General features: G+C 44.7%; 1 protein-coding gene across 12 annotated transcripts in view; it reads right to left on the bottom strand.

Moving 5' to 3' along the window:
- Positions 1-13,916, bottom strand: part of C4H16orf70 (chromosome 4 C16orf70 homolog) — a 1,667,531-nt gene that overhangs the window by 710,108 nt on the left and 943,507 nt on the right. For all 12 annotated transcript variants that reach the window (XR_004539236.1, XR_004539235.1, XM_033942210.1 and 9 more), the window contains one exon: positions 12,074-12,157. Coding sequence is in view for 10 of the 12 variants with exons in the window: in XM_033942210.1 (XP_033798101.1) it covers positions 12,074-12,157 (84 nt within the window). In the remaining 2 variants the exon portion in view is untranslated. The remainder of the gene's footprint in view (positions 1-12,073; positions 12,158-13,916) is intronic.

The following is a 13,916-nucleotide window of genomic DNA, read 5'->3' as shown; positions in this document are numbered from 1 at the left end:
CATTAGAGAAGAAAAGCACATAACTTCATTCAAAAAAACATTAAACACCTACCTTTTTAAAGATGCGTTCAATATCTAACTTTTAGGCCTACCACATGAAACTTCAATTCTTATTTGGTTACCCTTCCTCTTATTTTTCCCTTTTTTGTTCTCTCTCTTTAACTAAAAAATTTTGTAACTTCTCCCCGCTACCCCCACGCTGCATGTTTGTCCTAGGTTAAAAGAGATGTATTACCATGTTAGTTTTTCACAACCTATGTTTTTATATAATTGTACATCGCTTAGTTAACTGAATAAGCGATTTAACAAATATTAATAAAACTTGAACTTGAAACTCTCTTTACTCCGGAGAATCCTATTGCTCTGAGATTAAGATTTTAAAATCTGGATGCCAAGGCAATGCCGAGGACTGAACTCTCACTCTACAGATGAGGAAGGAGGAGGTAGAAGGACCTGGCTGAGTGTCTAAATCAATTCATGCAGAGACTCCGAAATATATTTATGTTTATTAAAATTTGATATACCACTGTAGCATACAACTATTCACAGCAGCATACAATAAAAAAATACATCAAATAAATAGAAAAGGAACTCCATTAAATATATAACAGATCTAAATCTAAAAATATAATTTTATCTTGCTGTGTTTGCAGGTTAATTCTTGACTATCACCCGGGTAAAGATCAATAATTATGATCAAACTGAGGAATATCATGCCCAAATGCTAAACTAAATAAATATGTTTTCAAAAGTGTTTTAAAAGTCTTTCAATTTAGTTCCAAGTGAATCTGATTTGGAAGCTGGTTCCATAGATTTGGTGCTAAACAGATAAAAGCCTTTGAACGGGTAAATTCCCATTTAGTCCTTCTGACTAAATGGTAATGATCCAGTAATGATCTCAATGTTCATAGTGGACACTAAGGGATAGTTAAAGAGTTTAAGAAATAAGATCCGGCAAGGCAGCATCCTATCTTCTTCTTGTGTCCTGTAGTGTCATAGTTTTAACAATTGTGTGGGATTTTGTTGGGTTTTTTTCTTTTCTTACCCTGATTTTATTACTATTTGTAAATTGCTTTGGATTATGATATTGCGATCAAATCAAATTTTTAAATAAACTTGAAACTTAAACTGTTGGCACTGTCACAAAAATTTTGGCAGGAGTCATGCAAGGGAGGATGCCCAGCACCCTTGGGCTGTGTTCTACCATCCGGCCAGGTCTTCGGGCGATGGTCCATTACCGAATTCATGAGGTCAATCAGATCCTTGCCAAACAACAACGGCCCCTGAAAAGGTAGCCGCACCAGAGTTGCCTTGGAGGTGGAATCACCAGTTCACTGCCAAACCCAGAGCATTTGGTGGGCCAAAATAGAATACGCTGACACCTTTTCCAGCCCCTTCCAAAGGTCATAGAAGTCATCCCAGCCCATAAAAGATGAGGAAAAGACATTTGTAGCTGAGCTAGACAGGACAAAGGACATAGGCACCACAGCTCTAATGGCTAAATTAGCTGGTTCAAAACTTTCTAGAGAACTACACTCACCTGGCTGGTTTGCATAGCTTTCAACACAACTGTCCTGCCACTAGGGAGAGAGTTGCGCCTCATCACCCGAGCCATTAGAGAATTTCCCTTGGGCTGCCACAAAAGGATGCAAGCTAGACATAGCCCGAGTTTTCTATAAAGGACCCTCCTGAGAATCAAATTGCTCCGGAACCATGAACTCATACCCAGATGCCAGGAAAGGCTGCAGATTGCGAACAAATGCTGCAGAGCCAGGGACAAGAAGTTAAAGAAATGAAAGGAGTGGGATGGGTATCCACACTCAACTCCTGTAAAATACAGCAATTAGATCTGGTAGCATCTCAAATTTAAACAAGCGCTTGATAGCTGGATCATCTCTAGGATCTGGAGACCCAAAGGTATCTGCAGATCCAGCACTCAAGTCCAGATTCCCAAATCCATGAAGTGCAGCACTGTCCAAAAGGGATCAGGGAGTTCCGGATCAGCTGCTGGAACCCCTGAAACAGTCTGGGAAGGAGCAACAGACAGTGTAGGCAAAGGCGCAGAGCCCCGAGGTCACTCAGCTGCTGATATAAGTAGCAGGGGGAACAGAAGAGCACCCAGCAGCCGGACCCCTGGATTAAAATTCATACCATCAAAATCACATGAATTCTGAGAAGGTATTTGGACCTTGGGGTATAGTCTCACCCTTAGATGACTTAGACGTGCGCCTCTTAGGCTGCAGAGGGTCTGTCTTGTGGCTGACAGGCGGAGCCACAGAGCTAAGCCCCGTAAACAAAAGTGGCTGCCCCAACAGGCTAGCTGAGCGTGTAATCACCTGCTTCTGTGAAGGGGAGGTTGAACCAGTAGTTTCTACCCCCTCCCCCCTTGACCACACCACGCTGCACATGACGCAAAAACGCTCTAAAGGCGGCACTTTTTGCCCAAATTGGAAATGAATACATACTAGGAGAACTTAGGACTCCATTCTAGCAGTTTTTCTGGCAAAATTTTGATTTTAAAGAAGCAGTGAAAAGTTGAAAAAAAGATTTGCGCCAAAAACGCTCTAAAAACCATTTCCCGAAATTAAACAAATTTCAAAAATAACATATTTCAGGTGGGGGAACATAGAGGAACACTAGGAATCTTCAAAACCCCTTGAAATTAACTTTTAAAAGATCAATTTTGGAGCCTGTCAGCTCCACTGTATACTCAACAGATACCACACAGAGCTCTTGTAGCTGCTCCCAGCCTTTTCAATGTCCGGTTCAGAATTCATTGTCACACTGCTGGAAATTCATCATTCAAGCTGATCTTCGGGCTGCCAGTCAAACTCCTCTGTCTAACCATGCCTCCACCTCTGCAGACCACCTGGACAGATGGAGGCGCGAAAACGCAGCCAGCGTGCTGTGGAACACTGCTGAGCCCCCTAAGCATGCTACACAGTCTGTGCTCAACTTCCACTTAACAGGGAGTAAGACTAGGTCAGGGACGGCCCTGAGCTCCAAGGAAGACTAAGCAGACTGGCTAACAGGTACCCCAAAAGGATCGGCGTGTCAGCTACAGACCAAAGTCTGAATTCTGAAGCAGGCAGAGCTTCAAATCCATTTCAAACGTGAAAATACCCGGTAAAGGGATGAAATTACATCAAATTAAAATAATAAAATGGGGAGAGCAGAATCTGCACAGTTGGTCATGCATGCAAAAGAAAAGACTACTAGAGGGCACTAACCTAGCATGTGTAGTACACTAGAGGCAGAGTGAAAAACCTGAAATGGATTTCTTCTGCAGATCATGCGAGTAGTGGGAAATAACCCTATGGTCTAGAATGTCTCACCTATTGCACTGGAACAGCCTTTACTCAATGTGATCTGTGCTGGCAATGTGCTGCAGCCTGCTTCAGCTCTGTACAGTAGCTGGAATGAGAAGAAATCACTGCCTCATGCTGTGTCCACTTTTTCAATTCTTATTTTCAGGCTGCCAGTCTACCATGGCGTCTGAACATACCATGTGGACTGACGTACATGCTACAGAAATGGGGAAGACATAAAAATGCAGCTGGCACTCTGTGAGACACTGCTAAGCCTCCTATGAGCGCCTTATAGCCTGTGCTCAAAACCTTGCTAAGCAATAGGTGAGGGGGCCCAAGCTCCAAAAATACATGTGCAAGCTGGCTAACAGGTACCACCAGGGAGCAACTTGTCAGCTGCAGACTGCTTCTTCTCCACACAGACAGAGCTAATACTGAAACTGGAAAGCTCTGAGCACTCAAACACCGAAAATATTCAAAATAAATACTGAATAAAATAAATAAAAAAGGGAGAGCAGAACAGAAACACTTCTTCAGTGCAGAAGAGAAAAACTACAGGTGGCAGTAGAGCTCCCAGTGAAATAGGAGGATCACAGAAAAAAATCCAGCCTGGATTCCTTCTGAATATGGCTTATAGCCATGAGGAGGTAACCTGCTTGTCTAGAATGACACACTGGAATGTCCATTTCAAAATCTCTGCTGATCATTGTTCTGAGTACTTAGATGAAATGTGTTAGACTTAGGGGCCACTTGACTTGAAGAAGTTGTAAACACTGCTATAGGGAAGTCAGAACACAATGTGAACACTGGGACTTAAGCAACCTGTCCTGAAAACCTAAGATATAGTTGCCCTACTACTCTTCAGTACATCAGTTGTTCAGATGTACAGCAGGGGACATAACTGTCAGTTTACGGGGAAATAGATTTCACTACCATAAGAGGAATTAACTCTCTACTTAAACTAGTGAAATTATGTAGAAAATTTTGGCTGACTGAGCTGGTGGACAATGTAATGCAGAAAAAGTTCAAGCATGCTACCATCCATAGTCATTTACTGAAAGGTCAATCATATTTTTAGGTATTTACTTATATTGAACAGAGTCAGTGGCGTACCTAGTATATGTGACACCCGGGGCCCATCATTTTTTGACACCCCCCCCATCTATGGAAAAATTATGTTCTTACCTGTTAATTTTCTTTCCCTTAGACGTAGCAGATGAATCCATAGACCAATGGGATAGCTCACATCTACCAGCAGGTGGAGATAGAGAAACTGATTAACAGGCTGGCACTCCTCCTGTTGATTCAGTATAGCTCCTTGCCCAAGCATCCGTAACCATCAATAGGCATAGCATGTAAAAAACTTCTTTCCCATAACAAATCTCAAAATGGAATAATACAGAAAACAACCGGTCATAATAACAAACCGCGCAAGTTGCAAAAGAAAAAACAGAGAGACAATATCCAGAAACGGTGGGGCTCTGGATTCATCTGCTGCGTCTAAGGGAAAGAAAATTAACAGGTAAGAACATAATTTTTCCTTCCCTAGCAACAGCAGCAGATGAATCCAGAGACCAATGGGATGTAGCAAAGCAATCCTCAATCTGGGTGGGAAGCAAACGCCGCCTCCGCAACGACCGAAGCACAAAACGCAAAACAAACCTCCTCCAAGGAAAAACCTCTGGGCCGAGCCCAAGAAGTAGCCATCGCTCCGGCAGAATGGTCACAAAGTTCCTTCGCCAACCGCTTCCCTGCCAGCACGCAAGCATAAAGAATGTCCTCCTGGACCCATCGAGCGATGGAGGCTTCGGACGCCACCATACGTTTGAGGCGTCCCTTGAAGAATACAAAAAGGAGATATAAACAACTAAAAGTCGTTAGAAACCGAGCTCACGGAGAACGCTACGGACGTATCAAAAAAATGCAGTGAATAAAAGCACTGCTCCCAATTTCTCCTCCCAGGAAGAAGGAAGGAAAAGCGAGCATGACATAAAAGAAAGGAGACACCCCCCTAGAAAGAAAGAGTGGTACCAGCCGAACTGATACCCCATATATCGGAAATCAGAAATAGGAATTCCCGTTGAACAAGGCCTGCAACATAGAAAACTGCAGAGCTGAAGCCAAGGCCACAAGAAACCCCATGTTTAACGGCACAGCCCTTTAGAGTCCTAAAAGACAAGGATGAAATGAAGCCTTTGGTAAATTGAGAAGAAGTACGTGAAGATCGTACTCCAAACTGGGCTTTCCAAGAGGCGCATGAATATACCGCACTCCGTTTAGGAACTGGACTACATGAAGCTGAGAAGTAACGAAGAGCAATATACCTAGCCCTTGTAACAAGCCAAGAATGGCACTAGAAGCTGAAGGGAATTGAACGCTAAACCCTCGGCAATACACTTGTGTCAAAAAGGAACTCTGGAGTGGTTCATACGTGAAGAAGCACCCAAGAAAGGAAAAACCTCCAAAAGGAAGCAGAAGCCACAGGAGAAGACGTCCGTAGCACCTGGATAAGAGAAGAAACAACCTGTTCTGCCTAACCCTTACACGTCAGCCAAGGTTATTCAAAAAACCGGTCGTAATACTACAGTAGTACAAACATCCATGTTGATTGGACCCTAGGCGAGCAAAGCCGGAGATACCAGGAAACTTCTTAGTCCGGCTATCGAAAGACTCATCAAATCCGCACAGCAAGGATAGATGGCGCTGCCAATCCAGAGATTCTACAAATACTGTGCCCGGAAAGCGAGCTTGAGATGGCAAATCAAAGCCATCATCAGCCCGTGGAAACACCAAAAAAGAGAAGGCAGAAGCGAGAAAGGAGCCATGCAGCTACCCCCTTTAACTCCCCCTTCCTGGACCCGCCGAAGAAGCCAGGAAGCTTAGAATTGAGAGACGAGGCCATGAGGTCTAGGTCAAGGAGATCTCACGTCCATAAAAAGAGCTAGAACGCCCGAGCCACAAATCTCAATATCCAGGATGCAGAAGATTCCACTATTACCAACATACACACTTTCCAGCGCGTACCCAGTGCTGTACACTGTAACATACAAGAAATGGGCCATGCTCAGATTCCGCGGAGCGAAAGTCTTCCCAAACTCTTATCCCGAGCCATAAAAGGATCTGCCGCAGAAGATGAAGATGAGAGTCCATCCATTGAAGCAGAACAACTTCACCTGCCAACTGAGTACAACCCTACGGCCCAAACTGTAGAGAAAAACCCCCATCCTAATACCGACCAAAGGGACCGTTAAGCGGTATTCAGGAAGAATGATCTGGAGCTTCAGAAAGGTAGCCTGACCCTGCTCAAGAGTAGAAGAATGAACAACCACTGAGTCGCCTCTGAAACCCAGACTCCTGGAGCTGAGGATGGAAGCCACCGAGCCCCCCAACCCAGCCTGGGATGGTCGGTGGTCATGAGCAAGTCCAGCAAAGACTGAGGCAGGCCTTGAAAAGAGAAAACGCGCTGAGCCACCAAATCATACAGAGCGAAGCAAGAGGAGCATACCAAATAATTGGAGCCCTGAGATACCGGGAAATCCCAGAACCAAAGCACTACCGCAGTGTGCTCACGCGAAAGTGAGCCCAAGTTACCAGTGGAGGCAGCACCCAGGAACCCAGAACCTGTACCGAACTTAAGTGCATTGTCGTGGGGCCCTAAGAAGGTGGCAAACCTGAGACAGCAACCCATCGCCCCAGGCTCCGGCAAGAAACACTACGCTCTCCCACATGAACCACCAAATCTCCCTGAAATATCAATAAGTAGGGAATGAGAAAGGAAATCATCCTTGGGAGTCCGTCAAACGGACCTGGCTGGAAGAAGTCCAACGCAAGCAGGTATCTAATAAAGGAAACCCTCCTAATCGATAACCTCCTGGAAAGCCATGGATAGGCGAAGAGCATCCATCAAAACCGATAGTGCTGCTCAAAAAGATGCAAGCGAAGCAAGAGCGGAGTCCGCGACCATAGTGAAAAGGAAAACCTGCTCACAGTGTGTCCTCGGAAAAGACAATGCAGAGAAACTACTGCAACAGAATGAGATCCAGCCCCAGACAGATTAAATCTCCCGTCCCAGGCCCCATGATGTAAATGGAATAACTTCCTTTAGTTCTGGAAGAACCAAAAAACACATAAGGAAGCTCAAGACAAGGGACTCCAAGAAGGAAAGGGAAACCGGTGGAAAATGCAAAGCATCCGTAAAAGCCGTCAGCAGCCTGAAAAAATCATCAAGGCCCCCGACCTGAAATCATAGAATACCCCCTCTCACGAGAAATCCTCCAGAGCAGGGAGAGGAAAACAAGACCCCTCTCAGAATGAAGAGCAGAAGGTCAGGGAATGGCTGGACTAGAACCGTAGATCTGGAAGAAGAAAGGGACCCTTCTATGAAAATTCCAGGTGCGCGATCCCCGAAGGAGTAGATCGGCACTCTGAAAAGAGTACCATATCCATGCAATGATAGCGGAAAAAAACATACAGCCAAGTAAATGAAGATACATGAGATGTGATCAAAATACTGCAGTTACCGCTCCAGGCAGGTAAGAAACCAACCTCCAGATATCTTACGCCCCTCTCAAAAACTAACCTGCGGCAAAAAGAGAGAAACAGCATAGAGACCTGGCCCGGGAGCAAAATGGCGAAAGGGGACCCTATTTGAATCGAGCCACTAAGGAATAGTCTCAGTGAAAGAATCGACACCCCCTTGTCCACCAAATGACGGCCCCGGGCCACAAGTAGCTGCACAGCATTTGCTGGCTGCAAGGTGGGCCATCCAATATGATGAAGTAGCAGATGGCAGTCCCAGACCATAGCTGAACAGAGTCCGAAACCTGGAGGATCCGCCACCCAAAAAGAAAGGAAGATAGCCTTTTCACAGGAATAGGAGAAGCGCCATCCGGCTGCAACGCAGAACATGCGAAGGAAACAATCATGAAAGATTTAGCGAAAGTGTCACCAACCACCTGCAATGACAAGCAGAGATCCAGAGAACAAAAACCTCCCAGAAGGCAAAGCCCCGAGAGAAACAAGGAGAATCCCACACAAAGCACGGGCAAACTCCAAACCTAATGGTACTCAGCCACGATGCGCTGTGGGCCGAACCAGAGTAAAGGGCATATAAACAGGGCAGGCAAACACTAAGAGAAAGTGGCCACACCACACTCTGCCGTATCTAACAAGCCGGGTGCCGAACACAAGCACGCACCAGAAACCCCAGGCAAAATGTACATAAACACTCTCAAGACCAAAGGCCGCATCCATGATGCGTTATTGGTTCCCTGGTGTTATTTTTTTTTTTTGTGTGTGTGTGTGTTATACAGAACAAAAAAGAACATCGAGCCCATCTATGTCCGACAACCCAGGCACTTCGGTCCCACCGAAAATGAACGCCTTGGCAAACACTGCGGCTCAGGCGACCGTGAACGATCTCGGCCCGCCAAAAATAACTGCCACGTGCAGCCCTGTGGCACCGCCGACAGCTAAGGAGAACGGCCCACCGAAAGGAAACAGCCAACAGCGAAAACAGCTCGGTCCTAAGGAAATGGACAACGCTGCGGCTTGCCGACAGCGTAGGAGCTAGGTCCCCAGGAAATGCACAACGCTGCGGCTTTGCCGACAGCGTAGGCGCTCGGTCCTGATGAAATGCACAGCCAGAGACCACGCTGCGGCACTGCCGACAGCACAAAGAGCTCAGTTCCGCTTAAAGTACATCCCCAGAAACCTGATTCTGCTGAAGCAGAAGAGCTGAAGTGTACCCCGCCCGCGCGCGGGAAAATGTCAGCCCTGCCACGGCTTGCAAGATACAAAACCGGAGGCCTCCAAAAAACATACTTGCAAACTTGAAATACTCAATGTATATAACACCAAACTGCGCACACTTAGCACAACTGAAATACCACATGTCAGTGCTGCTCAAACAAAACCGCAGCGGGGATAACACAAACCACAGCCGTGGTACTCACGCGACTCAGAACCCGCCTTATACGCTGGAACAGACAAGACAAGCACAAGCAGTGGGATAGTGCTGAGTGAAGCCAGTAAACATCAGTTGTCCAAGACAAACCTGGCAGAATTCAGTATCCGGGTCTCTTTTTTTTTTTTAATAAAGGGAAAGAAGAAAAAAATGGAGACCCAGGCAGACCCTCTATCAATGGAGGGAGGGTGAGGTAGGGACAAGGGGGGGCCCAAGTGTAACCTCTAAAGCCGGCACCGTTGAGCCGGACACCCCTGTCTCACTGAAGAGAAAATCTCAACAGGAGAAATAGCACTGCCAGCTCACTGAAGAGAAAATCTCAACAGGAGAAACAGAATGGCAGTCTCACTGAAGAGAAAACTCAACAGGAGAAAATAAAGTTCCAGCCACAACCAGAACTCAGGAGCTAGTTGAATAGCGACCTTTTCCTGCTGGGAGATAGAGATTACTGAATCAACAGGAGGAGTGCCAGCCAATAGGACCACCTGTTAATCAGTTTCTCTATCTCCGCCTGCTGGTAGATGTGAGCTATCCCATTGGTCTCTGGATTCATCTGCTGCTGTTGCTAGGGAAATGAAAAATATGATTTTTAGTAACAATCTACATATCGCACAACAAGAGTGTACCTAGGAAAAGGCAGTATCTTAAACACTGCAGTGAGCACTAGAACACCAACACAAACATTGTAAAACTAAACAAACCAGATCCTGTACAGTCAATTGATCCTGTACAGTCGATGCTATCAGAAAGCCATGTCCCCTTTCATACACACAGACAGATACACCCTCGCCCAATATGGAATAATCACAAACTAAAAATAGAAATATGTAAACAAAAGTTAAACTGAACTGCCAAGAAACCAGACTCTGCATACAATGCAACCCACAACACCACAAAAACAATAATACATGTCCTCCAATACTGTGCAAAATATAAAGACAGTAGATGTAAATTTGAAAAAATTGATACATAACAATCACCACTTTACAAATTAACAAATAAAAATAAAACAAATAATGAGAAATAAGAAAATACCATTTTATTGGACTAATCCCCATAAGCTCGGTTCTCATCCCTACAAACCCCGATTCCATCCACACAAGCCTTGAATTGTTTTATATTGAACTTATTATATTAAAGTATAAAAAGAAACAATATTCTGTACAATTGTCAATTTATAAATAAGCGTCTTCTCCCCACTCTCTCTTCCCCATTTCCTTTCAGCATCTTCAGCCCACTCTCTCTCCACTTTCCTTCAGCACACACACACAAAAACAAGCAAGTAATTTTATATCATTTTCATTCTATTCATTCATAGAAATTAAAGTCTAAATAATGCCAGTCATATAACAAAACATGATTTTACAAAAATAATTCCCTGCACAGTCAAGCCTGCAAGGATTACTAGATGTCTTTCAGCCGGTCTCCTCCCTCCCTTCATCTTACCTTCATGGCCAAGTCAAAATGATCTACCAACAATAAAATTTAAAACACACAAAGCACACTGTACGCTCAGGTCAAGGCAGATGACTTTATGCAATGCCACATCAGTAACAACTATACAAAAATAGACAAATATACCCCCTCCCTTTTTACTAAACCGTGATAGCGTTTTTTAGCGCAGGGAGCTGCGCTGAATGCCCCACGCTGCTCTCGATGCTCATAGGCTCCCTGCGCTAAAAACTGCTATTGCGGTTTAGTAAAAGGGGGCCATAATGCAAAATATAGACAGCATATATAAATTCTCAAAACGGACACATTTTGATCACTAAATTGAAAATAAAATCATTTTTCCTACCTTTGTTTTGTAATTTCATCAGTCTCTGGTTGCACTTTATTCTTCTTACTGTGCATCCAATATTTCTTCCCTTCTTTCAGCTTCTTGTATGCTTCCTCTCCTCCAGACCTCATTCCCTCCCCCCAACTTTTTCTTTGTTTCATCCTGTCCCCTTTTTTCTTTCTCTCTCCATGCCCCCTTTCTTTCTGTATGTCTGTCTGTCTTTCTCTCTCTCTCTCTGTGCCCCATTTCTTAATTTCTTTCACCCTGCCCCCTTCTTTCTTTCTCCATGCCCCCTTTCTGTCTGTCTTTCTCTCTCTCTCCATGCCCCATTTTTTTATTTCTTTCACCCTGCCCCCTTCTTTCTCTCTCCATGCCCCCTTTCTTTCTCTGTCTTTCTTTATTTCACCCTGCCCCCTTCTTTCTCTCTCTCTCCATGCCCCCTTTATTTCTCTATGTCTGTCTTTCTCTCTCTCTCCCCATGCCCCATTTTTTTTTCTTTCTTTCATCCTGCCCCCTTTATTTCTTTCTGGATCCCTGTCCCCCTCTTTCTTTCTTTCTCCCTGCCCTCCCCCATGTCACCGCCATTGGAAACATGCTGCTTCCACCGCCGCCGGGGAAAGGCTGCCACAGGCCATCGGAAACAGGCCGGCGCCGAGTTCACCCTGCTTCTCTTCCCCGCGGGCCGACCAACTCTCTGCCCGACATCAATTATAATGTCGGAGGACGTTCCGGGCCAGCCAGGCAGCGATTGGCTGGCCTAGAACGTCCTCTCCGACATCAGAATTGACGTTGGACGGCTAGAGTTGGTCGGCTCGTGGGGAAGAGGAGCAGGGAGGGAGAACTCGGAGCCGGCTTGTTTCTGATGACGTCAATGGCAGCCTTTCCCCGGCGAGTGGCCAGCTGTGCACCCCCTTGGGCAATGCACCCGGGGAGGACCTCCCCCCCTTGGTACGCCACTGAACAGAGTATAACTTTTAATGCATATAACTACAGACAAAATACATTAAAACTGCAACTTACCACACCAAGTGTGAAGTAATTGAAGAAGTAGTCATTACACTTTGAAGGAACTTGTTTATGGGGTGAGGGAGAATGTATTTTCATCTGCAATAGAGCAAAAGTAGTATAAGCTTATTGAATTTACTTGACTACTTTTCAAACTAAACCATCAAGGCACTTTACAAAATAAACAAAAAACTAAGCAAACCCACACATTATAAATCCAAAATAACAGCAGAGGCAGGAAATACATTTAAAATCTAGTTAAATTTGAGTAAGTTTTATTAAGCAAGAGGCATTAGAAAAACATGCCTTTTCAAGAAGTCCCTGCCAGGGTCTCATAGAGACTCAGACTAATAATAATGTTTACTCTATAGAACGACAATATTAATGGCTAGCTGCTATTGCTGCATGTATAACTTTTTGTAGCATGTACAACTAACTCTATGTTAACATGTTTGACTCTACATATAATTCTGTGTAGCAATATGCTGCTTGTTACCTGCTTAGAATTCTGATTTTTGAGGATTGCAAATAACATAACTCTCACTGCCTTAGAGGAAAAAACAACACACACCAGAAAGTAGAAAATTAAACAGTATATTTTATTAGCCACCTCCCCACAAGTTAATAGAGGACTATGCTTTTGTCCTCCTGTTCACCATCATGATTTAGTAAGCAGTGGCGTACCTAGCATATGTGACACCCGGGGCCCATCATTTTTTGGCACCCCCCCCATCTGTACGAAAAACATGATTTTTAGTAACAAGCCACACGTCACACATGAGTACCTAGGAAAAGGCAGCATCTTACATATGCAGTGAGCAGTACAACATCAATACACCCATTGTAAAACTAAACAAGCCAGACTAGTACAGATCAATCCTACACCGTCAATCCTAACAGAAAACCATGTCTTTCGAACACACAGAACACAGAAAACACCTTCTCCTAGTATGGAATATGTCATCACAAACAAACCCCTTCCTCTTTTACAAAACTGTAGTGTGGATTTTAGCCACGGTGGTAACAGCTCTGATGCTCATAGAATTCTGAGCATCAGAGCTGATACCACCACGGTTGGCGCTAAAAAACACTCCACAGTTTTGTAAAAGGGGGGATAAAATAGAAATACATAGACAAAGGTTAAATTGAACCAGTAAGAAGCTGGACTCTGCATACAGTGCACAACAGAAACAGTGACACATGTCTCCTAAAGCAATAAATAAATATAAATTTTTTTCTACCTTTGTCTTCTCTGGTTTCTGCTTTCCTCATCTTCTTGTTACTCTCTTCCTTCCATCCAATGTCTGCCATCTCTCTGCCCCTATATGGCATCTTCTCTCTTCGATGCCCCTTCCAGAAACTGTATGCCTCCCCCTTCCATCTCTCCTTTTACCCTCATTGGTCTGGCATCTCTCTCTTCTCCTTCCCTCTCCCACACCTCTCTTCTGCAATCCCTTTCTTCCCTCATTTTCCTTTTTCAATTTATTTTCTGCATCCATCTAGATTATGTTCTTACTACCCTCTCATCAATTTCCTTTTTTACTGTCTACCTACAGCTCCCCACCTCTTTCCCTCACCCCTCCAGTATTTCCCTAACTCAATCCTTTTCCCCCATCATGTGCCCTCCTTTTATTTATCCCCTCCTTCCATCATCTGCCCTCTTCTCTCTTCTCACTTCCATCATCTGCCCTGTTCTCTCTCCCCACTTCCATCATCTGCCCCTTCTCTCTCTTTCCCACCACTTCCATCAGCATCTGCCCCCTTTCTCTCCCTACAACCCAATTTCATGCAGTATCGTTCCTCCTTATGTCTCTTTCCCTGCAATTCCATCAGCATCTGCCCCTTTCTCTCCCTCCAC

This window comes from Geotrypetes seraphini, chromosome 4 (genome assembly GCF_902459505.1).
Source record: "Geotrypetes seraphini chromosome 4, aGeoSer1.1, whole genome shotgun sequence".
Lineage (NCBI taxonomy): Eukaryota > Metazoa > Chordata > Amphibia > Gymnophiona > Dermophiidae > Geotrypetes > Geotrypetes seraphini.
This window is presented reverse-complemented; position numbering and strand designations above follow the sequence as displayed.